We start from the raw sequence: 26,189 nt of genomic DNA on the forward strand, positions 1-26,189 counted from the left end.
TTACAGCTCCAGGACAGTTTTTATCTAGAAAGCTAATATAAACAAGTTTTTCTATAGCTCCAGGAGTTTTTAGCTAGAAGGCACAGCTAAACAAGATTTTCAATAAACTATTGACATGAGTGTGTCATATTAACACACCAAAATAGACAATGATTTATTGAATATGAAATAATTAGATCTAAGCATTGTATAGTAGACATTACAAAAATTAAATATTATAAAAACACTTTAGTAATATAACAGAAACAGAGCAAGATCATGTTGCGCAGGGCGGTTTGCAAGCCTGATTATAGCAGCATAATGGCATATGTAAAATCGTGATAGAGTTAGAAAGCGGCAACTAGACAATCGAGGTGCAACCAATAGCCGCTCTAGCCGATAATGCACCCCTGGAATTTTTCATATTGGGGAGCGGGCAATATTATGACTTGAATAATACACTCTTGAACGTCCAGTGCCGCATCCTGAAACAGGATGGTGCGGCTCTCACGGCCGGCATGCGTGTGGGCCTTAATAATTACCCCATAGCCAAATTTTTCAATCAAGTGGACATTACTCTGGGGGACCGTTTGATTTCACAATCTGATAACCTTTATAGTTACCGCGCCTACATTGAAACGCTTTTAAACTATAGTCTGCATGCGTTGAGATCACAATTTACAGCGGGGTTATTCTATAAAGACACGGCCGGACATCACCAGACCACCGAACTCGATGGCCAATATCAAAATCAAGGGTTTGCACACAGAGCCCACGCAACCTGTCTCTCAAGGCCTGTGGAACTCATTGGACCGATCTTCTGTGACATTTTTAATCAACTGAAACTCATTTTGAACGGCCTAGATCTCAAGATCAAGTTATCAAGAAATAAGGATGCGTTTTGCCTTATGACCGCTGAACACGAACAGTTAAAGGTTCAGATCGTGAAAGCAGCTCTCTATGTAAAAAGAGTACAAGTCTCTCCTGCCGTCAGGATCGGTCACAGCCAAGCTCTTCTATCAAGTTCCGCTAAATACGCTCTAGACAGAGCCTGTTTGAAAGTCTATAGCATCCCTGTAGGAATGAGAAATAGTAATCATGAAAATCTTTTTCTGGGACAGATACCAAAAACGGTGATTCTATGCTTTGTGGACGAGGCCTTCAGCAGAAGTCATCAGAAAAACCCGCTTTGTTTTCACCACTATGGGATCAGTCACACAGCTCTGTATTTCGACGGGCAGCAGATTCCCGCCAAGCTGTTTCCCCCTAATTTTGATGCTGAACATGTTGTGAGGGAATATATGGCGCTCGTTCACATCTCCGGAAAACAAAAAGCCGATGTCGGATTAAGCGTAGACCGTGACGATTTTATGAGCGGCTACACTTTCTTTGCGTTCAATTTGTCGCCGGATCAGGAGCCGAGCGCCCACTTTTCACTCATTAAAATGGGTAACCTACAGGCCGAAATTCATTTTGCGGATGCCACTCCCCACACGGTGAATATGATCGTTTATGCGATCGACGTGGCCGTTCCTGAGATTAACCATCGTCGAGAAGTCCTACACGATTTTAATTAAACTTTTGTGTCTCCACCGCGACCTTCGTCTATAATGAATACTATGCTTTCACCGCTCAAATCCCTTAATGCGTAGAGAGGTTTTCTGAATCGTGTATTTAGGGCAGAGACCACGAAAATTTAAATAGAGGTTTAAATCTTTTCACTGTGGAGACGTCTTGATAATAAGCGTGGCACCATACGGTCATGGAGTTAGCTTTCGGGACAGTGGCAGGAAGACATTTTATAGTGTGATAAGCGTTATTGTAAGAGTGCACTATATCAGGTAATACGTCTATATATCTAAACGTGTTATTAGCCGTTAAGTAGCGCTACATATGCTTTCAATGTGCGATTAAATCATAGTTTTTGCGGGATACGGCGCTCACTTTTAAAAATCATCTCAAAGCTTTTGCAAGCTCCTTGGCATCTTGAAAGCGAAAGGCATAACCCTTAATATCGCTAACGCTGGCGTTATCAATTTTGAGAGTCTAAAAGATTTAGTGTTAGCTTACAGTTCCTCTACAGTTCCTGAAAATGAAAAGACGCCCGTTGTAGAGCATAATGGTATTGTGCGGGTCAAAAAGTACTGGGACATTGTAACTCGACCCCTACGCAAAACTCAATGCTGCGTCTATACCAAGAGGCAGTTGTTTGATGACTTTACTTCTTTACCCTCCGGGTATGAGAGCAGAGTTCCCCTTTTCTTCAAACTGATGTCCCTTTATCTCTGCTACAGGTGCAGAATATGGTACAGACTACAGCACCATCAAGCGACAAAAGCGTAGCTATAGACAGCGTCATGACGTATAAAGAGAAACGTGCTCTGGAATTTACACAGCCGCGCCACAGTTCTTAAACATTAAACATCATGGACCCACGGTTACAGCACCCCTTCTCGTGCATTCTAGCGGGCCCTTCTAACTAATCCTATTTTGTCAAACAGATTTTAGTTCATGCGACAACACATTTATCTCACAAACCCGATAATATTGTTTGGTTTTATTCTTGCTGGCAAAAAATGTACGATGAACTCAGTCATTCCTTCCCCAGTATTCATTTTATTGAAGGTTTGTCGCAGACGTTTGTAGATGATGAACTATTCCCGCCTGACAAGATCAACTTGGCGGTGGTGGTCGAGCTGAAATTCAGAACTGGAAAAAGCGTTTACCAAGTACGTTCATCATAGAAGCTTGAGCCTATTCTATTTGGTTCAAAATGCTTTTTGTCAGGGGAAAAAAAAAGAGTAGAACCATCACCTTGAATACCAAGTACATGGTTCTATTTAAGAACCCCCGCGATAAAATACAAATTGTAACGCTAGCCCGGCAGATGTACCCGAGGAACTCGCGTTTCTTCTTAGAAGCTTTCGAGGATGCTATGCGAGAGCCTTACCGATTCTTGCTCGTAGATGAGAGGTGATACGCCCGAGGAAAATCGTTTAAGAACGGGGTTGTTTCCACCAGCTTTACCCGCAGCGTACGTTCAAAAAGAAAAAACTCGTTCTAAAAAGTGAATTTTTTCTCTGCGGTGATTATTCAACCCCGTAACCTTCATTCTATCAACATGTCAGAGTGAGGCGTAACTGGGGCCTCTTGAAAAAGCTGATGAAAGCAACCTCGTCGGAAAGTTTATTCTGAAGACCGCTGGCAGAGATTTAATCGCTGCCATCGCAGAAAACAGCTTCCTCTCAAAGAGCGCCAAAGAAAAATATTACAGAAATGGCATAGACCTATAAGAAACCTGAGTGACAAAAAAGTGTCCATTCGGAGAAAACAACATCTATTGACTCAGTCTGGAGGTTTCATAGGACCTCTTCTAGCTATTGCTATACCGCTAATAACGAGTTTAATAACCGGTAGATGATGGAACTTGCGGAGAAAATGTACTTGGTTCCAGTGCACGAGATTAACAGACTAAAACCATCAGCATGTCGGAGCCTACCGTACGTCAGACGACCTTCCAAAGGTTAGATGACGAAATCGGCACCATTCTATGACGTACTGATTAGCCTGATGATATGATTAAAAGGTACACCGAAATACTACAGAGAAGTTTGCTGCATGCTAAACGCGACGTTTCTGAGCTTACGCGTTTAAAACTTGTGATCCCTCCTGACGGTGAACAATCACCATCACCAGCGGCTGAAAGAGATACGGCCCTCTGCCCCCGAGCTTATAGAACACATCAACCCCCGTTTCTGAAAAATGCTGATATACTACTCAGCAGCTTCTTGCAACACAAAGATATTGTTACATGGACTGAGAAAGGTGAATTTGTCTACAAAGGTTCCGTCGTTCCCGGCACCCATTTGTTGGACCTTGTACAAACCACTCTGCAAACTCACGGACTAACCAAAAAGAACGCTCCACACAGATGGGATGTTTTTATGAGGGCTATGGCCGAATTTAACATACCTTTGTCTGTGATCGGTCACCATACGACCAGAGCCGCTCTGAATGAATTAAAAACGATGTTGAGCACCTAGTCAAACCCCTTCAAAAAAAATATCACAAGTACTCGCTACCTGAACTCTGGACACTAGAGGTCGTTTGCTGCCGAAACAGAGAATCTTGCCACTAATCGCCAGGCGCGTGGTTAACTTTGTAAATATTAACTTTGAAATGACTGTATTGTAACCTATAGGCTTGTTTGTATAACGTTGTATTTTTAGATCTATTTACACCTTTTTCATTTCTTGATTTGTGCATACTTCGACGTGAAGTTACAATAAATGCATTTTGTTTTTTTAAGCAATGCCGTGAAGTACGCTTTGATTTTTTTTATTACGTCATTATTATGAACGCTACAACCAGATGTCACGGGATCCTGAGACTGCCTTCTCTCACAAAACATGTCTTGACATGTTTTCTTACACACCCTGGAGGGTTATGAACACTACAGCCCACTGTCATTAACCCTTGGGATCCTGGGACTGCCTACTCTCACAAAACATGTCAAGACATGTTTTCTTACACACTGGAGAGGTTTAGACAGGAAGTGAGGCGTACTTGGTCTCTCCACCTATCAAGGACTGACACATAAGCCCACAAGATGGGCGGCGAATGGACGGTCATGGGGAACGTAACAGAGGCTGAACAGGGTGGCTTCCGGGGTGGGGACGGAACTGACATAACAGATATTGACACACAGAGGGGCGGAGAGTGGGAGAATGGGGAGAAGCGGGGAGGGGTTAAGACCAGAAGTGGGATGGGCTTAGTGTTAGAAGGTGTCAAAAGGGGCGGGGCACCTATCTAAAACCAGAAGTGGGCGTTATGACGAGAGGTGGGTGCTCTTACTACTACTCAAGTGCCTCGCGCATGCGCACGGCTTCTTCCCCTCACATCATTGGTCCTCCGAAGTCAGATGTCCCGGCTTCAGAGAGGTGCTCTGCGCATGATCGGAAGTGCAGAAGACTGACTGCCTTGCGCAGGAATGTACTATGGAGGACAGAGAATGAACTTCAATCCAATATTGCAGCCAGCGGGTAAGGAAAGGGTGAATCAAACACCTGAAAACCCCACCTCTATGGCTGAAAATTGTTCCCTCCAAATTCAGGTGACAGAGTCCCTTTAATGTACACTCTGCATCCCATCTTGACTAAAAAAACAAATATTGAAATTTTTGCAAATTTATTAAAAAAGTAAAACTGAAATATCACATGGTCATAAGCATTCAGACCCTTTGCTCAGACACTCATTTAAGTCACATGCTGTCCATTTCCTTGTGATCCTCCTTGAGATGGTTCTACTCCTTTATTGGAGTCCAGCTGTGTTTAATTAAACTGATAGGACTTGATTTGGAAAGGCACACACCTGTCTATACAAGACCTCACAGCTCACAGTGCATGTCAGACCAAATGAGAATGATGAAATCAATGAAACTGGCCAAGGAGCTAAGAGAACGAATTGTGGCAAGGCACAGATCTGGCCGAGGTTAGAACAGAATTTCTGCAGTACTCAAGGTTCCTAAGAGCACAATGACCTCCATAATCCTTAAATGGATTATGTACATTTTTTCTGTTTTTCTACAGATAGAGTCAAGTGAGGACTTGTCTTTTGTGGGAGAAGTTATTATATTTAATATGGTTATTATATGCCATTTTGGGATATAACACTTTGACTACTTTCTAATTTGAATGTTTTGTGGAGGGGGATTACGCTGTTCACCATGTGCTAAAAATAAGACAGTTTAACTTTACAAATCAGTACAAATACAGCGATACCATTTATATTTGATGTGGAAATACCAAATGTGTACATTTTGTTTGTACATTCATATACATATTTATTGCCTTAATTGTTTTGTGTTTTCTTTTATCATTCTTTATTTTTAACATTTGTTTTGAACTTGGCTCTATACGACTAACTTTAATTCATCTTATCCATGGTTTAATTGACTAGAATACTTACAAAATGCTTATGACAGGGTATAACAGGCCACCATACTTGGCAGTCCTAGAGATTATTAGACCTGCAGCTGACATGACAACCGTTAGCTCCCTGTGATCACATTCAGGTGGTGGCAATGAAGTGACAGAGGGAATCAACTCCTTCTCACAACCTTCTAAATGTCTTGATCACTAATCATTGTGACATTTAGCGGGTCCAACAGCCATGGTTGATGCTGGCACTGGCTCTTACAGCAGGAGCTCGGCTATTAGTTAAAGCGTAACCGTTGTTTTAATTTTTAATTAATAAATCAATAACATACATGTCAAATGAAATTGTAAAATTCATAAAGACATCTCCAGAGAGGGAACATATCACTCTCACATTGAACATATGGGATTAGTTATATCTGTGGAGGTGAGAAAGAGCTGACACGTGAACCTTTATTGAACTAGGACCTCCTGCTGTGAATAGGTAATTAGGGCAGGGTATCTGCTGAGAGCCAGCCAAGTCTAGGATTCTTATACTCAGAGGTAGAGAAGGACACTTTCAGAGGCTGGGGCTTCCTCTATTCAAAAGGAATCTAAGACATTTTAGAGCCAGTGTTCATTTATGAATATTGGGGTTTGCATCAGTCCATTATTTATGGAAGATATATTTTCAGCATTGTGACGAATATTACACATTTACTCATCACTTTAAGGTTGGCCTAAGGCTACGTTCACATTGGCGTTCCGCCAATGTGCGTCGCTGTTGCGCCGGCGACGCAGCGGCGACGCGCCCCTATGTTTAACATAGGGGACGCGTGCGTCGTTTTGGTGGCGTTTTTCGCCACGTGCGTCGTTTCCGACGCTAGCGTCGGACGCAAGAAAACGCTACATGTAGCATTTTCTGTGCGTCCGATTTTCGTCGGAAAACGACGCACGCGTCGCAAAACGCGCGCGTTTTTGCGCGTTTTAGCGTGCGTCGCGTCGCCGACGCACGGCGGCGCAACGCTAATGTGAACGTAGCCTGACACCTCCAACCTATTATCAGCCAGATGGATGACATTAGTTTCCAATCTATGCAATGCTAACATCATGATAGGAAATATGGTAATCTCTCCTGCCTGTGACCTCCAGGAGTGGAGACATGCTGAAAGAGCCGGATCTCCTAATTTTAAGGACCTAGCCACATCCCATAGCAAGCCCTAACAGGAGCTCAGCAATGGGAGGTATGTGGGAGTTCAGTTTGCTCAATAAACCGCAAGTTGGCCTGTATAAACGATTGGTGGTGGAAGATAGTTTTTCGTAGATTATTGGAAGCTTGGCGGGGACCACACTGGAGTATGTATATATTCCATGCGCTGGAATCGGATGTGAAAATACTATATGTTCACTGTGAGCTCCTCAATATCAGGCTTAGTAGTGAAAGACACATGAAAATAAACAATTTTGTTATCTCTCTTATCAGAGAAATCTGCTTTTCTCTGCCAGGACTAAGCATTTATTTTTCAAAATTCTTTCAAATTTCAATATCTAGGTTAAAGGGACACTGTCACCTGGATTTGGAGGGAACAATCTTCAGCCATGGAGGCGGGGTTTTTGATTCACCCTTTCCTTACCCGCCGGCTGCATGCTGGCTGCAATATTGGATTGTAGTTCATTCTCTGTCCTCCATAGTACACGCCTGCGCAAGGCAAGATTGCACCTTGTGCAGGCATGTACTACGGAGGACAGAGAATGAACTTCAATCCAATATTGCAGCCAGCATGCAGCCGGCGGGTAAGGAAAGGGTGAATCAAAAACCCCAAAACCCCGCCTCCATGGCTGAAGATTGTTCCCTCCAAATTCAGGTGACAGTGTCCCTTTAACTATATGACGACACAGCATCTTAATTATGCCAGACGTATAGTTTCAGTAGGCCAGTAGACATTGACAATTGTTCATACAAGTCTGAATGTTGACTTTTGAGCTGATGTTTTCACATTGTTGAAAGGCTGCCGTTTTCCTATTTATATCAGATCCATGGTTTATTGTGTTGCTGTCTTTGGAGGACAGGTACGCAGGGTCATTGAACAATCAATGTTTTTTAATATGTTGATTACCCTTTGTAGAAGTCCATGTCGCTGGTTGATCTCCAGGTCAAAATATGCAGATTAATTAAATACTCAAACATTGAGAGTTAACCTCACCGGTATTCACAGTGGAAAATGAAATGCTAGGTGAAATCCCAAGAAACAATGAAAACCCTATATTAAGGGTGACCAATCTAACCCAAGAAGAGGTGCGAAACCGGCTAAATAAGATTAAAATAGATAAATCTCGGGGTCCGGATGGCATATACCCACGAGTACTAAGAGAACTAAGTAATGTAATAGATAAACCATTATTTCTTATTTTTAGGGACTCTATAGCGACGGGGTCTGTTCCGCAGGACTGGCGCAAGCAAATGTGGTGCCAATATTCAAAAAGGGCTCTAAAAGTGAACCTGGAAATTATAGGCCAGTAAGTCTACCCTATATTGTTGGTAAAATATTTGAAGGGTTTCTGAGGGATGTTATTCTGGATTATCTCAATGAGAATAACTGTCTAACTCCATATCAGCATGGGTTTATAAGAAATCGCTCCTGTCAAACCAATCTAATCAGTTTTTATGAAGAGGTAAGCTATAGGCTGGACCACAGTGAGTCATTGGACGTGGTATATCTTGATTTTTCCAAAGCGTTTGATACCGTGCCGCACAAGAGGTTGGTACACAAAATGAGAATGCTTGGTCTGGGGGAAAATGTGTGTAAATGGGTTAATAACTGGCTTAGTGATAGAAAGGAGAGGGTGGTTATAAATGGTATAGTCTCTAACTGGGTCGCTGTGACCAGTGGAGTACCGCAGGGGTCGGTATTGGGACCTGTTCTCTTCAACATATTCATTAATGATCTGGTAGAAGGTTTACACAGTAAAATATTGATATTTGCAGATGATACAAAACTATGTAAAGCAGTTAATACAAGAGAAGATAGTATTCTGCTACAGATGGATCTGGATAAGTTGGAAACTTGGGCTGAAAGGTGGCAGATGAGGTTTAACAATGATAAATGTAAGGTTATACACATGGGAAGAAGGAATCAATATCACCATTACACACTGAACGGGAAACCACTGGGTAAATCTGACAGGGAGAAGGACTTGGGGATCCTAGTTAATGATAAACTTACCTGGAGCAGCCAGTGCCAGGCAGCAGCTGCCCAGACAAACAGGATCATGGGGTGCATTAAAAGAGGTATATACATGATGAGAGCATTATACTGCCTCTGTACAAATCCCTAGTTAGACCGCACATGGAGTACTGTGTCCAGTTTTGGGCACCGGTGCTCAGGAAGGATATAATGGAACTAGAGAGAGTACAAAGGAGGGCATCAAAATTAATAAAGGGATGGGAGAACTACAATACCCAGATAGATTAGCGAAATTAGGATTATTTAGTCTAGAAAAAAGACGACTGAGGGGCGATCTAATAACCATGTATAAGTATATAAGGGGACAATACAAATATCTTGCTGAGGATCTGTTTATACCAAGGAAGGGGGCATTCTTTGCGTCTGGAGGAGAGGTTTTTCCACCAACATAGAAGAGGATTCTTTACTGTTAGGGCAGTGAGAATCTGGAATTGCTTGCCTGAGGAGGTGGTGATGGCGAACTCAGTTGAGGGGTTCAAGAGAGGCCTGGATGTCTTCCTGGAGCAGAACAATATTGTACCATACAATTATTAGGTTCTTTAGATGGACGTAGATCTGGGGATTTATTGTGATGGAATATAGGCTGAACTGGATGGACAAATGTCTTTTTTCGGCCTTACTAACTATGTTACCTTCTCCCTAACCTGTAGATGATGGCATGGAGGACAGCTGTGGCTATAAAAAGCTATCTCTAGCCTTCTGCAATTGCTAAGAGAATCTACAGAACAGCCAAGTCACCATGGCTCCATCAAGAGGAGTACAGATTTGACATTCTACAGGATGCCAGCTTAAGATACCACGGCCTTAGCTGGAGGAATACAGATCTTCACTGGTAATCACTGAACCTATGGAGACATTTGAAAAAGCCAGGTTGGGACCCTCCTGTCAGCTGTCCCCATGGAGACGTTTAGAGAAGCCAGGTTGGAACAATCAAGTCACCTGGCCACGTACCTCAATGAACTGTCAGCTTCCTAAAGTTGTTGTTACCTCCTTTCTGTTGGTGCTCGTTGAAATCCTGGTGTCAGTTGTGGGGGTAGTCAGTCCTGGAAGCCCCGAAGTCACAGCTGCTCTAATCACGGCGAGACAATAGAAGCGATACCCAAGATCGTGAAATATTTGCTGGGGCTGTTCTATATGGTATGGTCTGTTGGCAGTTCAATAAATTAAACACTGTTTTTTCCTCACCCTGTGTTGTTTGAGTGGTAATCTGCCAACAGGGAGAAAAAAAAAAAAAAGTGCAAGCGTTCAGTGGGATGAGTCCTGGTCCACGCGGTCTTTCTTAAGACAGCTGGGCCAGAGCACTCACTGACCCTTGTGTATCCACACTCTATATTCAGTAAAGACAGATTTTTACGTTACTGAGAAAGGAGATGGAAGTTGCTACTGATAAGATTCTATATAGAGGGCAAAAGGTAATGGGGGAGGATTTAGAGAAGGAGCTTCTCCCCCTTCTCACGCCTAGAAGTACGAGTACGATAATTTGCAGAAACACACTGTCTGGTAGGGTTTAAGGCCAAAAGTTGTTTTTATCTTAAGGGGTTAATTGTTAAAATTACAGTCATTCAAACAAGTAACTTTGTAAGTAAAAGTAATTTATTTGTGAAAAAAATTCTGTTTTGATAAACGCAGGGATTTGTTTTTCATATTTATTTTTTTTCTGATTGTTGCCTTGTTTACTGGCTACCAGCAACAGTGGGAATACATGTGCAATGTTTACAAGCTCTTTCGAATAACTTTTGTAAGCACTGCTCTGAAGTTGGCTGGATAACTGGAGAGTGATATTAGCTTTCGACCACCCAGTTTCAGTGTGCTCCACTGGTGCCGTAGAGGCAAAGGTGCCTCATACAGCAGCATAAGAGAGTAAATAGCTTGAGCTAGCAGTGCGACAAGTGTAATAGGGGAACCTAGTCTAAATGTTTTGTGTTGGAGGTAAAGGTGTTGGGGATGGGGTGCAGGGAGAAAGAGGGGGTGATAGCTTATTTAGACTGCTTATCACATTTTGTATCCCAATATTTTACGGTCAGTGCTACGGCCACCATGTCTGTCTGATCTGCTAATCTCCTGAGCAAGATGATTTCAATTTAAACCCTGACATTTGAGATGGGATGGTGCGCTAGTAGTAGCCCAGCCTTTGTATTCTGTATATCAAGAGAACTATGCATTCATATAGATATGATGTTGTGTGAAATTTCTAGACCAAAAGGGAGAGTACAATGTTTCGATCATTGACTCTGACCTTCAATCATGTAGACAGATGTTTTTTTGCAGAGATGTGTGGATCAAACTGTGATGCAGATCTATAGGAGAAGTATGGGATGCCCACAGTAGGGAGAGCTCTTTCACCACTGAAGACACCTTGCATTCTCCCATTGAAGGAGGCTCAGCCGAGCGGTTAAAGTGTTTTACTGGATTTCTGCAAATTGTCTCTTCAGAGCGGAAGAGGACTAGAACTCTAGTGCCACCTATTGGAAGTAGCAATCCTAACAGTCAATGTCGACCCTTTAACGAGCCTTGTCACATGACTTAGGATAATAGCCAAACCAGAATCTCAATTTGCAGACACTGTATTTCGGGGTACTGCCCCTCATCAGTACAAAGTGGAGATCTGGTTTGGCTGATTGAGAGGCGTCTGACCGGGATCCCGAAACACAGTGTCTGCAAATTGAGATTCGGTTTTGGCTATTATCCTAAGTCATGTGACAAGGCTCATTAAAGGGTCGACATTGACTGTTAGGATTGCTACTTCCAATAGGTGGCACTAGAGTTCTAGTCCCCTGCCTCTCTAAAGAGACAATTTGCATATTTCCCAGAGGAGCATTGCGGCTTTAAGTCTCCTCACCTCGACATGCTTATCATGTCACTCTCCGCAAGGAGAAACGATACTTCTTAGATTACTGGATTTCAAAATTGATGGCATACCCTAAAGATATCCATAGTCCCAGGAAACCCATTTAGTCTGGCCATACACCTGGAATTTAAAAGCGGGGGTCACCTTTGACATGGGAAAATTATTCTTAAACATGCTAGCAGTCATCATTAGTTAATAGATTCGAACTAAGCTTCAGTCTGCAATTTTCATGTCACCATTGTTGCAAGTTTCAGCTCTTATGGGAGTATTCCTATCTGTAATATGTTGTGAGATCTGCGTGTGTTCAGGATGCTGCTGAATTCATCAGTGCATGTAACTGAAGAGCGTTTATTCCTCTGTTATTTCTCCTCGTCCACAGTCTGCTCTTGCTGCCCTTCATAAGACCATACGTGCTTTTAACGCTCTTTACACTGGAGAACAACACCCTCCCAACTTTGTAAGGGTAACATCACATGAGTGTATAAAAAAAAATAGTTCAAAGTTTCATCCAGTAAAAAAAAAAAAATAAGAAAAAGAAAGAAAAAGAATTACTGGTAATTTGATTTTCCCGAAACCCATGACAGCATCTGAAAGATGGGGATCCAACACATCGCTGGACAGGAAACCAAGAGTACAAAAAAATAGAAAAAAAGGCAACTCCAACTTCCTTCTTCAATGTGGTTTCCAGGAAGCCAAATAGGAGTCATTCAAATTTATTGTCATTGTTCTTTATATATTCACTGAAGCCCTTTCTTCATTTTGATAATAGAAAGATTGAGAACCTCAAACAACCATAAGCCAGAGGAAAGAAATAAATAGGAATGCTGTCATGTGTTAGAGGAAAATCAAATTCATGGTAATTATTTTTTCCCATTACAACACCTGATATAAGAGGATTCCGTGGTCATCTTCTAAGGAGGGAACATCCCTGTTAGATCTCATCCGCGAAGAACAGATCTCAAGAACATACTAGTTCAACAAATAGTGCTTAAAGGGAACCTGTCACCTGAATTTGGCGGGACTGGTTTTGGGTCATATGGGCGGAGTTTTGGGGTGTTTGATTCACCCTTTCCTTACCCGCTGGCTGCATGCTGGCTGCAATATTGGATTGAAGTTCATTCTCTGTCCTCCATAGTACACGCCTGCACAAGGCAAGATTGCGGAGGACAGAGAATGAACTTCAATCCAATATTGCAGCCAGCATGCAGCCAGTGGGTAAGGAAAGGGTGAATCAAACACCCCAAAACTCCGCCCATATGACCCAAAACCAGTCCCGCCAAATTCAGGTGACAGAGTCCCTTTAAGGAAAGTGGATCGTGAAAGTTTCAGATATCTTTCCATCAAGATATTTTTTTTTTTATATCGAGCTCCGACAAAGAAAGCACCAAAACAAAAAGAAATACTTTGAACAAGTTACAACTATTTTATGAGTGTGGATAGTCATCTTTCTCAGATTTAATTAGATAGTCTGCAATTGCTAAATTACTATAATAACAAATGAAGTATAGAGGAACTAGTACTAAGACTTGCGATGTCAAAGTGGCGATAGGCCCCACAACTGCACTTGCTTAAGATATTTTTGACAAACTACATTGCAATAAGGCCAAGATCTGACAGGTAAAGAAGCCCTTCTACTGTCAATAACAGTAGAACATACTATAATCCGTAGTGATTTGCAAATATCTAACAACAACTACCTACAGGTATTAATTTAAACTCTATGCTATCAAGTCTAGATTGAGCATCCAAAAATGCCAAAACGAATCCAGAAACTAAAATAAAGATTTATTACTGTGGAGAGTACCTAAAGGATTTCAATATAACTTCTCTTTTTGAGTGTCCCTAATGGTGCAACATTACGTCCTCCCAAGTAAATTTATAGTCCTTTAAAACAAAAAAAAACTTCTGCAGTTTGACTATTCTATCCTTGAGAACTTCTAGTTACCGCATCGCAGTCAAGTACGAACGATCTGAAAACTACAGCAGGTAAAAATAGGTCTGAACTATTCATTATAAAGTACAGCAATGATCAAACACTCATCAGGAGACATTAGAATTTATCCTCTTCTCTATAATGGCATCAACATCAATACTGCAATCTAAATGGATGCTTATGAGTATAATACAATCCAACCATGAAGATTTTTAGTTGAAAATGTTAAATGCAGTACAGATTAGTCTTAGAGAAAAAAAAAGACTAAGAAGCCATGTGATAAACTTCCTATGAAGCGAAACTAAAAACTGGAAGGATAAAATCAAATTTGTTTACTTTTCTTTTTCTAAACATGAGGAAGCGACTCAGGCAGAAAGTGACAAATCTCATAGGGCATTGGTCAAAGCTGAGATGGTCTTAAACCAATGGTATTAGAAACCCATCCCCTAAACCATGTAACTTATGGATGTTTCCTCCTGTTTGTGTGTAATAATCAGAACAGTCTTACCTTAATACCAAGGCTCTTGTTTATCTAGCGAAAATGTTCCTCCTTTGTTAAAGAAGCATGACAGGCAAGGGAACACCAATTCATTCATCGATTCTTCAACTTATAGGTTTATTGCAGAGTTGCTATTTTATGACTTCAAAAGAGCATTGACGATCTTTGACCGACAGCCTTTAATTCAATCCACCAGTTGTTTTGTTTTTTTACTTCAGTCCCAGAATATTGACTCAGTATAATGGCTCCTTAACGTCAATGTGCCCATTTTTCAACTGCAACCAGGATGATTCACTGGTCTTGGAATATTTTCACCAGATCCAGTATAACCATGTTTGTCACACAACACCAACTAGGAGGATAAACTAGGATATTGATGGTTTAACAGCCTCATACCAGCGAGTCTAACTACCACTTCCAAACTAGGAGGGCAGACCGGCAACTGAAATAATACTGCCAGACTTGGCGCAATCAAGTTCATTTACCACTTCATACCAGGAGGGTAGATTGGGACATTGAGAGAGTTTAACCTCTTACCATGTTCACAAGGCCATCTTATGACTTCAAGTAGTAAGTTAACTGGACTTAGTGGTTTAATTTGGCTTAGCACAACCATGTCCATCTTATGATTACAATCTAGGAGGATAGCTGTGACCACTTTAATGCTGACAAGCTCATCTTCTTAGCACTTCAAACTAGGGAGTACTAACTGGACTTCTAGTAGTTTATTCAAGCAGCCAAGTCAATCTTGAAACTTCAATCAAGAGGATTACTGATATACAAGTGCTTCTCACTAAATTAGAATATCAAAAAGTTAATATATTTCAGTTCTTCAACACAAAAAGTGAAACTCACATTATAGAGTCATTGCAAACAGAGTGATCTATTTCAAGTGTTTATTTTCATTTATGTTGATAATTATGGCTTACAGACAATGAAAACCCAAAAGTCATTATATCAGTAAACTAGAATAACAAAAACAAAAAGGTCCCTTCGTCTGTTTCTGTAGGCTCCACAATCATGGGGAAGACTGCTGACTTGACAGATATCCAGAAGGCAGTCACTGACACTCCACAAGGAGGTAAGCCACAAAAGTTCATTGCTAAAGAAGGTTGGCTGTTCACAGAGTGCTGTATCCAAGCATATTAATGGTGAAAGGAAAAATTGTGGTAGACAAAGATGCACAATCAACTGGGATAACCACCACCTTGAAACGATTGTTAAGGAAAAGCCATTCAAAAATTTAGGGGAGATTCACAAGGAGTGGACTGCTGCTGGAGTCATTGCTTCAAGAGCCACCACACACAGACGTATCCAGGACATGGGCTACAAGTGTTGCATTCCTTGTGTCAAGCCACTCATGACCAATAGACAACACCAGAAGTGTCTTACCTGGGTCAAGGAGAAAAAAAACTGGACTATTGTTCAGTGGTCCAAGGTGTTTTCAGATGAAAGTAAATTTTGCATTTCATTTGGAAATCAAGGTCGTAGAGTCTGGAGGTAGAGTGGAGAGGAACACAATCCAAGCTGCTTGAGGTCTAGTACAAAGTTTCCACAATCAGTAATGGTATGGGGGGGCCATGTCATCTGCTGGTGTAGGTCCACTGGGTTTTATCAAGACCAAAGTCAGCGCAGCCGTCTGCCAGGAAATTTTAGAGCATTTCATACTTCCATCAAGCTTTTTGGAGATGGAAATTTCATTCTCTAGCAGGACTTGGCACCTGTCCACACTGCCAAAATTACCAATACCTGGTTTAAAAACAACAGTATCACTGTGCTTGATTGGCCAACAAACTCGTCTGACCATAACCCCATAGAGAAGCTATGAGGTATTGTTAAGAGAAAGATGAGAGACACCAGACCCAACAATGCAGACGAGCTGAAGACCGCTATCAAAGCAACCTGGGCTGATCGCCTCCATGCTACGCCGCATTGATGCAGTAATTGATGCAAAAGGAACCCCGACCAAGTATTGAGTGCATTTACTGAACATACATTTCAGCAGGCCAACATTTTGGATTTTAAAATAATTTTCCAAGCTGGTGTTCTAAAATAATAAAATATTCTAATTTACTGAGATAATGACTTATGGGTTTTCATTGGCTGTAAGCCATAATAATCAACATAAAACAGTTGTGAGAAGCAGCTGTGTGTGTGTGGCGCTATATATATATATATATATATATATATATATATATATATATATATATATATATATATATTCATACACAATATATATATATATATATATTTATACACAATATATATGTATGTATATGTATATATATATATATATATATATATATATATATATACACACACACACACACACATTGTATATACATATATACATACACACATATACACACAGTAGAGACCAAAAGTTTGGACACACCTCATTTAAAGATTTTTCTGTATTTTCATGACGATGACAATTGTAAATTCACACTGAAGCTTCAAAGCTATGAATTAACACATGTGGAATTATATACTTAAAAAAGTGTGAAACAACTGAAAATATGTCTTATATTCTAGGTTCTTCAAAGTAGCCACCTTTTGCTTTGATGACTGCTTTGCACACTCTTGGCATTCTCTTGATGAGCTTCAAGAGGTAGTCACTGGGAATGGTTTTCACTTCACAGGTGTGCCCTGTCAGGTTTAATAAGTGGGATTTCTTGCCTTATGAATGGGGTTGGGACCATCAGTTGTGTTGTGCAGAAGTCTGATGGATACACAGCTGATAGTCCTACTGAATAGACTGTTAAGACTTTGTATTATGGCAAGAATAAAAAGCAGGAGGAAGTGGGAGTTGCCCTTTATTTCGTGCTCTTGGCTTCTTGTCCAGCGATAAAGGCCGATCCCTCTCTCTTTCAGGTGCGGTCATGGGTATTGGGAAGAGTGGCATGATTTTTTCTCATTTGTTACTATGCGAACCCCATATGCAATCCGGGGATTGTTCTTTTTTACAGCAGCAGCTATTAATCATTTACAGACCATTTACACTTTCCTATGCTACAGAACTGCAATGTAGCAAAACGAAAGAAATGAGTCAGTATGCGTATAAGTTAGTATATGCAAAACGTGTAAGAGCATATTTACACACTGACCATTTCACAGACAAAACCCAGAAAAAAAACAAAATGAGCATATACCTGTATTAAGTAACCAAGTAAATAGTAATAGTACGTGTAAATAAAGAATTGCAATGTATCCATAAAAATCAGACTCCATACCATAGCTCAGTACAGTATCAGATTTTTTTTTTTTTTTTTAGGATACAGACTTGAATGGTTGAGTCTCACCTGAGTTATAGAAGAATCTAGTGCATGCTGTGCTGCAATTTTTTTTCAAATAGATTTGGTCAGTGGGGGAGAGAAAAAAAGTCGCTTACCGTATCTACTCTGGCACGAGTGCTGTCCATTTTTTTTTCCACGAGTAGCCCTCGGACCAAAAATATGGTTGTGTGAACGAACCCCAGCACTGAGCAAATGGAGCAGAGAGAACTCTCCGAACAAAGAGGTCTGACAAATTTATTCTTTTTGCAAAGCATTCAGCCAGATAAAAAGAACTAAGGCTGCTTTCACACATCAGGTTTTTGGTTTCAGGCTAAATCCGGCAAATTTGCTAAAAAATGGATCCGGCGTAAATTGTGAAAAACTGATGCACCGGATCCGTTTTTTAGCTGGATCCGGCTCTCTGTACTGCGCATGGTTTTTGATTTCCTGGTGGTGGGAGGAGAGAGAGGGAGAGGAAGAGGGAGAGGGAGAGAATGCATGCATGCCAGAAACAAAAACAAAGCTTCTGGGCATGCTCATTGTGTAAAAAACGGATTCGGTCGCCGGAAACATTGATTCCCACATCCGTTCCATGCATTTATTGCCGGAAACGTCCCTTCAGGCTTTTTCGCCGGACACAAAAAAGTTGCAGGAGACGTTTTTTGTGTCCGGCAAAAAAGACTGAAGGGACGGATCCGGCACAAAACGGATGAAACGCATGTCCTTCAGGCACAATCCGGCGCTAATACAACTCTATGGGAAAAAATGGATCTGGCGTAAGAAAAAAACGGATCCGGATTGTGCCTGAAACTGCCGGATTGTGCCTGAAAGAAAAAACCTGATGTGTGAAAGCAGCCTTACAGACACTCTGTAACAACAAACTGCTAATAGTATGATTTTTTTCATGAAGACTGTATCCAATGGTGCTTAATTTTCCATTTAGGAAGCAAATGAACAAAAATAAAATGTAGTAGAAGAGGTGTACATAGCTTAAAAACGTATTATATGTAATGGAAAGCTGAAGTCTTATGTCCTTTCCCTTTTTGCCTCCAAAATTAAGACACACAAACCATATCAGAAACATTCCCAAACAAGCTGAGCAATTGGGATATTTTTGCTCTTCCCTCCTCCAGAACTGTATAGATTAATATAAACTCAATGCTTTCAGTGCTTTTTTTAAATTAAAAAATAAAAGCATGTATATAAAGGCAATGGTAAATAATAGTTTATTTGTAAAATTAAAAGAGAAAAAAAAATGGGTCTAGAAATGAATCACGTTCATGTAATCACTTTGCTTTTCTAACATTACTACACATCAAACAAGAAACATAGATAAAAGCAGTCAGTTACAGTGAGAGTAATATAATGAAGAGTTTGAAACAATCTTCTGCATTCTGGACAACAGACATAAATGAGGACATGGCGATGGCAAATGAAGAACAATAAGCGGACATCTCAATAAGAACTTCCAACTACAATAATTGTGGAACAGGTAGTTAATTTGATAAATATATACAATAATTTAGAGGCGAGGGTCTGTTCACACCTATGCGTTATGTGGTCTCTATTAGAGGCTCCGCCATTTTTAATGGAAGGTAGAGCTAGGTGGGAAGTATCAAAAGCACAGGAACCAACGTTGGAAACTGCATATTTCCTGGAAATTGGATCAATGGATCAGTAGTAACAGTCATGGCTCCGTTATGAGCAGAATCAATAAGACTGGTCTGATCCGGACCCAAACACTTTTCTGGAGCAAATTTGCAAAATCAAATGAAATGTCAGCAAACTATAAAAAAAAAAAAAACTGCCAACATTGTTAATATAATTTTTCAGAAATAAAAATATGGACTACATATGCATCAGTAGATTACATAATAAGCTACTAAAGAGAATTATATGTTTTTTTTTTTACGTTTGCTTTGTCTATTTATCGCTACTTTAATGGTGCTAGGAATTAAAATGAATAGTCCACCTATTTTTGGCATAAAGACCGCTTCTAATAGAATTTCTCTCTTGTAAAATTTGGAACATTAAAAAGAAAAAAAAATGTATATATAACATCTTAATAAATAAACTACTGGTCAGAGTAGAAATTATATAGGATGTTTTGTTCAAATAAAAGGGCTTGAAAACGTAATAAAAACTTGTGCTAAGGAATAAAATTATACTTTACTACATCAATAAAAAAAAATAATAAAATAAAAGTGTCCATAAGGGAACATGTGAATGCCAACCATTTATTGGATGTTGGTTAGATCACCTGATGAAACGATGCATCATAAAATCAATCGTTGTGCATCTGGGGAACTTGCCTATGGAGCTTTCTTCCACTGGGGTGAACACTTTAATCTGTCGCATATGAGTATCCCTTCCATTCTGATGATTTGCTAAAACGGCTATCTGGATCATGAAAGTTCGGATGGGCCTTTTATGTGCATCTGTTAAGGGCACGTGTATCCAGCCGCTGGGCTCCACCAATTCCAATTGCTACAAGAACACAAAAGACGACAGACATTAAAATAAAGCACAGCAATAGGAGAAACATATACAATCTCTGCACCGAATGTGTAAGTCTAGATCCATGACAAAGCGTATGTTATAAGGGCAGGCGACCCAAATACAAATGACATTTACAACACATCTACAAAATAGCTAAAGGATTAAACTAGACCACAGCCATATGGGCGAGCAGCAGCAACAACTGGGATATCAAGAAACAATAAGTGATTCTTGCTCTTGCATTGAAGTACAGGCAGTTTGCAAGATCCAAAAGAACCAATACCCACCTGCTAGATCCAATACCTCCACAGAGCACCGCAGCAGCCTCCATTTACTTGGAAGCAGCAATTTTGCCACAGTCTGCCCATAAGACCGCTGAAGCCAATCACTGGTGTTCGGCTGCAGCAGTTTATAAGGACAAGTCACTGGTTCAGACAGTAAACCAAAAAGAAAACCTTCCCAATACGCAACTGAATGTGCTGTGAACGTTACTTCTCTAAGAATCGGACTGTGGTTAAAGACGCCGAGCGCATCTGAAACGTGCCATCCTGAAAGACCCTTCTGATTTTAATTGCACCTTTCTATAAACTAGAGCATAAAGATCGTTTTTTAAAATACACATACATGTTTGGCCAGAGGGCGATAAGAACATGGGAAGACACCAGCTTATATCTGCCAGCCCTACCCGTCAGCAGAAGACGTCTGGCTGCTTCCCTGACAACTTACAGCATCAGTACATGAAAAAAAAAAAAGAGTATAATATCTATATTCCATATAGAACACCGATATGTTCCTTGGTTGGTATCTAGGTGTCAAGTCAGAAGATAAATTTATACTATAGAGATGAAAAAAAAAAAAGTGCCACACAACACTTAAAGAGAATACGTCAGCAGGTTTTGGCATGTAATCCGAAAGCAGCACGAGATAGGGGCAGAGATACTGATTTCAGAGATGTGTCATTTACTAGGCTGTGTGCTGTTTCAATATCATCATTTTATCAGCAGGAGATTATCACTACAGGACTAGCTGTCTGGGTTCATCCTGTTCCAACACCACCCCAAGTACTTATTAGCAGCTTATTGTCAATATGCAATGTACATACAAAGCTGGTAATCAGGGGTGTGGGTGGTGTTAGCTTTCTGAGCTCTGCTACATGCCTCATCTAACAATGCTGATTACGTCACAACTGCTGCACCCAGTAAACTAAGTGATACATCATTGGAATCAGGGTCCCTTTTCCTACATTATGCTGCGTTCAGATGAGGTGGCAGATTCCCTTTAATTACTACACAGGAGTCTCAGACACATACGGCAGTTATTCACACCCACTAATCGGCAATTGTTTTTTGCCATGCTACTTTTAGCGGAGATGTTACAAATGATGCGGGGCTAGGTCTTAAACCTTAAAAGGCGTACAATTATTCCAATATCATTAGAAGTGTTTTGTTCACCGTTTTAAGCTTGTAAAAAATAAGTGATCATGAAGCTTCCCAAAATAAAATATGGCAATTGTAAAGAAGTCCCATTATTTTCCCGTTTACCCAGGCTTACCATTAAAAATTGCCCGATAACTTTCTAAACGCAAACGTTGTTTGTTATATATGTCAACGTAATTTGGACACATTTTCAGGTTGAAAGTTTTTGTTACAAAACCAGAAACAAATTGTTTACAATTTGAGGCAAAAGGTATAATGAGTGTATGAATCACTTGAAATAAAGACTAAAAAAAAGTTAAGCATATATATGTGGAAAATCAGAGAAAGTCATGGAGAAACTGAGCCAGTAGACCTGCATGGATGCTTTCCTGTCTGGAAGGTCCTCAATGTCACACAGAAAGAAAGCGCACTCTTTAATCTATAGTCACTTGTCCTGTATCAGATATCTCGGCTTTGCCGTAGGCACTGTACCTGTCAACACTGAAAGTGTTACATTCTGGCTTAAAGCCACCTCCTTTTTATGTAGGAAGAAGACGATCTTGTAGAAGTGAGGCAGTAGTTCCAAAAAGGGAGATGCTGCTAGATCCAAAAGAAACTTCCACAGTTCCAAGCAAGTTAAAAAGGAGAGCCCCTACAAGAGACGCTTTAAGAAAAACCCAAACAAAAACAAGCAGAATGGATTCTGGTGAAAGAGGCAATTGTAGGAAGAAAGCGCTTTTATAGCTGCAGTTATGAGACATTAAGACCACCATGTAAGGAGAGGACTTCGGCATCTTTGGCAGTTTCTTCTGCTAGATCAAAAGCTTTAGATTTTCACTTGAAATGGCTACAGAAAAGTAAAACTACGGTAGGAACAAGGCAAAGCACTCGGAGGCAGGAGAAAAAAAAAGGCACAACGTGGAAAACAGTTCAAACAATACAATATACATTTAGGAAGGAAATTCCATACAATGATAATTGTGGAAGGGGCTTTCCACCATGGATATTGATAAGTGTATGGAGTGGTGGTGGTGGTGCATAGGCTCAGGCCAGAGGTCTGATATTGATGACCTATATCATTTATGAATGTCAAAGTGGAAAAACATGAAAGTGAAAAATCTCTTTAATCCTAAATATACAGCTGAAAAATTAGCTTCAAACACACGACACGTTTCAGAGCAGAAGTATACAGTATTGGAAAGTTGCATCAAGACATTTACTTTTTTTTTGTTTTCAGCTGGGCTTGTCCTTTAGGCTGATCGTTATCTGGCTTGAACCAGCCCTTTTTGATAGGCGCCCCTAGCTGATCAGCAGGTCCTGCCCCAATTTGTGTGGGAACTTGGACTTCCACCTTGTGATGTTTTTTAAAGTTCATGTCATACCATGCAATGAAAGGTTGAAACAGAAGCTATAAAACAATAGCCGCACGAGCACCGATAACCACAAAAAGAAAATACAAATATTGCATATAATACAAATTATATCTGTCAAAATGTACAAGCATAGATGTGCACTATGCACGACATGTACCTTCCCCAACAATGCAGTGGACGCTGTTCAATCCTTCCTTACATGACACCACTTTCTTCACCAACCATTTATTTGGCTGTGAAAACTGCAATGTGGCTTAGAAGCATGTGCACATCCCAGAAGTCACATAAATGCCATAAAATTCTATCACCAGGATTTCCTGATTGCTCAGAAGCCCATGTTTAGAGATGCATACAACCGTTAAGTTCTGTATAGCGTTGGTCAAACTTCCTAACCGCAGGTTTTCATCGGGTGGGATGTAAAATCATCATCATTGTTTTCGATACTGGGAAAACCATTAACCCCAGGTGTTCAGGCACACATTCAAAGCCCCTTAAACCAACTGTTCAGCCAACTTCTCAGGTGGCTAATACTGATAATGTTACTACTGTTATGCTAGACTACAGCCTCTTGTTTCACTCATCAGAATAAGAGCTTGCATTATTACATCCTGAAATTGCAACAGTATATAGATTTCAAGGGTTTTTCAGGACTAGAAAATTGACAGACTATGTTTATTACAAGAATATTGGGTGTCAAACTATTGGTTCTCCCCACCAATGTGACAGCTGGGTCCACTCTGCTGCGTTGAGAGCTGCATCTCCTTCAGTGTTACTTACAGGCTCACATCTTGACATTTGGTAGCAGCTGTGCCAGACAGGTTCCCTTTAAGTAAATGTGACCATGCGTTTAACTAAAAGAGCCACCTTGTGCTGCACTAATGCTGCATTCTGACAAGGTGGCTCTTTTATTTCGGGTCCCTGGCACTGCTGCGATAATCGCTTTTGAAATTTGTCCTTCGTACCTGTGAAATCGAACTTACAGCGCAGGTGCCGGGGACGCTACTGAAAGAAGAGGAGGCGGCGCCCGGCACGCAGAGGCCATGAGTGACGGACGTGAGGAGTCTGGATTGGGGGAAAGACCTGCCTCCCTGGCGATTTCACAGGTATGAGGGACAAATTTCAAAAGCGATTATTGCAGCAGTGCCAGGGACCCAAACGAACAAAGCTACCTTGTCAGAATGCAGCATTAGTGCAGCACAAGGTGGCTCTTTTAGTTACAATCGGGGGGGATAACAGGTTCCCTTTCAGGTTTCTTGGTGGTGTGTGAACATGATCATACAGACTTGTTCACTGTGCAAGTAGCCCATGTGTTCCTGTTTCCATAATTGTTCTCTTGTGTCTACAAGACTGGGGAGTTCCACCACTCCTCTTGGGCTATCTGCACAAAAGCTGTTCTGCCCTGTATGCACACATGGATTTTTCCTCTCTGAACCCTGTTCACACAGGTTATATACAGATGATCAGGTTTTTAAATACATCAGATAGGGATTGCATACATTAGTTAGGACTGCTCTGATAAGGGTATACCGTGAAGATTGGTAGAGCAGCTTAGTATACATTTTTTGCAAAAAACGTATCAACCAAATACCCTGTTTTTTACATCTTTTACTAGCACTTGCGGATTACTGCAACATTTTTTCAAACTGAGTGTTTTTGGTTTTACTATTCTCTTTTGTGTCTTCAGGTTTCTTGGTGGTGTGTGAACATGATCATACAGACTTGTTCACTGTGCAAGTAGCCCATGTGTTCCTGTTTCCCTTTAAAAGGAACCTGTCAGCAGGTTTTCCCCATACAAAGTGTGGTCAGCATCTTTAAGAGCATTCTTGTATGCTGTATGTGTTACCTTTTATTGTAGTCACAGAAAGCACGGTCAGGTCCAATGGCGTTGCTGGTTTTTATCTGGCACCTGCTGTTCTCTTACGATCGCCAAACTTCTTCCCCACTTCGTGTGGATGAATGGTCCCATGTCATGCTCCTGCGCTATCGCCAAGGACAGAGCAAAGCAATGTAGTGTGAGTGCGCCAGCTTTACCTATAGCATGTAGAGGAGCTGCGGAGACACCATCACGTGTTTCTCAATGCAGGCAGTGAATAGCCAGGCAATATCTGATTATAGTGAGAACAACTGATGACATGGAATTTACTGGTTTGATAGTGCTTATACACTGGAGCAATAGATGAATGACAATTTGTTGTATATAGTCCAGCTCATCATGGGGTTTTAGCGCCCAAAATGGTAAAAGCACTTTGGCAATAGGGCTGCAGTTATTCTAGGATACTAAATTATTGATAGCGGTCTGTACTATTTTGGTTGAAATAAATTGCACCAATATATATATTGCCACCTCTTCTGGTCTATCTAGCAGAGTATAATTTGCACAGAAAGATTATAGTTTGTTTATATTTTTTGCACAGTATAATGCTACTAAAAAGTGGGATATTTTGTCCAAAGTTGCAAAACTATAAGAGCTAATTAAAACTCTCCTATTGAATTACTAGTGATCCGCTAAACAATATTTGCTTAAACGCTTACCTGTCAGCTATTCTTATTTATGTGGTTCAGAGGTATTGTTTTAAACGAATTTTATGTGTAATGTGTGTTTCAATAAAGCTATAACTTTTTACAAAAAAAAGCAAAAACACTTTTTGATTCAGCGTACGGTTTAATAACCGATTTTGTTGGTCAGTATGTTAATATAAGAAAAATAAAATGTAGATTTTTTTTGTGTGTTTTTTTTCTTCATACAGTTAAATTCGGTTTTTCAGATATATACCCTAAAAAGAAAGATTATCTAGTCCAATGGTATAAAAAAAACAAGGAGCGCTCACCACTTACCATGAGAAGAACATTTCAGTGGCTTACAGCAGCTGATTCATAAGACATCACTGATGTCAACATTGGAAGTAATAAGGGACCTGCCCTCTTGGCTGCCCTGGAGAGCCACACACAACGGTACAGAACATCTAGCGTCTGTGTATACAGACACATTCATCAGATCCTCATGGTAAATTTTAGACGCACATGTGGACAGGCAATAGGCCTTGAATTATCTTTTATGATATGTTATTTTTCAGCAAGACATGTCCACTGGCACAAAGCCCTCAAGCTTCGCTGTGAATAAGAATCTTATTTGAGAAGTTTTGGTTTACATTGTATGGGCAATTTACTTCTATTTCTAGAACAAAAAGTTTGAGGAGTTCCTGCCAAA

At 40.6% G+C, this 26,189-nt stretch overlaps 2 protein-coding genes across 4 annotated transcripts in view; one reads left to right on the forward strand and one right to left on the reverse strand.

Moving 5' to 3' along the window:
- The first annotated feature begins 497 nt into the window (after positions 1-497).
- Positions 498-1,556, forward strand: LOC138655626 (uncharacterized protein F54H12.2-like). Its single transcript, XM_069743614.1, has one exon. The coding sequence runs from the start codon at positions 498-500 to the stop codon at positions 1,554-1,556; it is 1,059 nt and encodes a 352-aa protein (XP_069599715.1).
- Positions 1,557-18,897: 17,341 nt separating this feature from the next.
- ANAPC10 (anaphase promoting complex subunit 10) overlaps positions 18,898-26,189 on the reverse strand; it is a 134,060-nt gene continuing 126,768 nt past the window's right edge. For all 3 annotated transcript variants that reach the window (XM_069744020.1, XM_069744019.1, XM_069744021.1), the window contains one exon: positions 18,898-20,181. In XM_069744020.1, coding sequence (XP_069600121.1) covers positions 19,951-20,181 — 231 coding nt within the window. In that variant the 3' untranslated portion in view covers positions 18,898-19,950. The remainder of the gene's footprint in view (positions 20,182-26,189) is intronic.

This window comes from Ranitomeya imitator, chromosome 1, assembly GCF_032444005.1.
Source record: "Ranitomeya imitator isolate aRanImi1 chromosome 1, aRanImi1.pri, whole genome shotgun sequence".
Lineage (NCBI taxonomy): Eukaryota > Metazoa > Chordata > Amphibia > Anura > Dendrobatidae > Ranitomeya > Ranitomeya imitator.

What these genes read in the sequence shown, in the direction of transcription:
- LOC138655626 (XM_069743614.1), top strand. Translation starts at nt 498, where the DNA reads ATGCGTGTGGGCCTTAATAATTACCCCATAGCCAAATTTTTCAATCAA.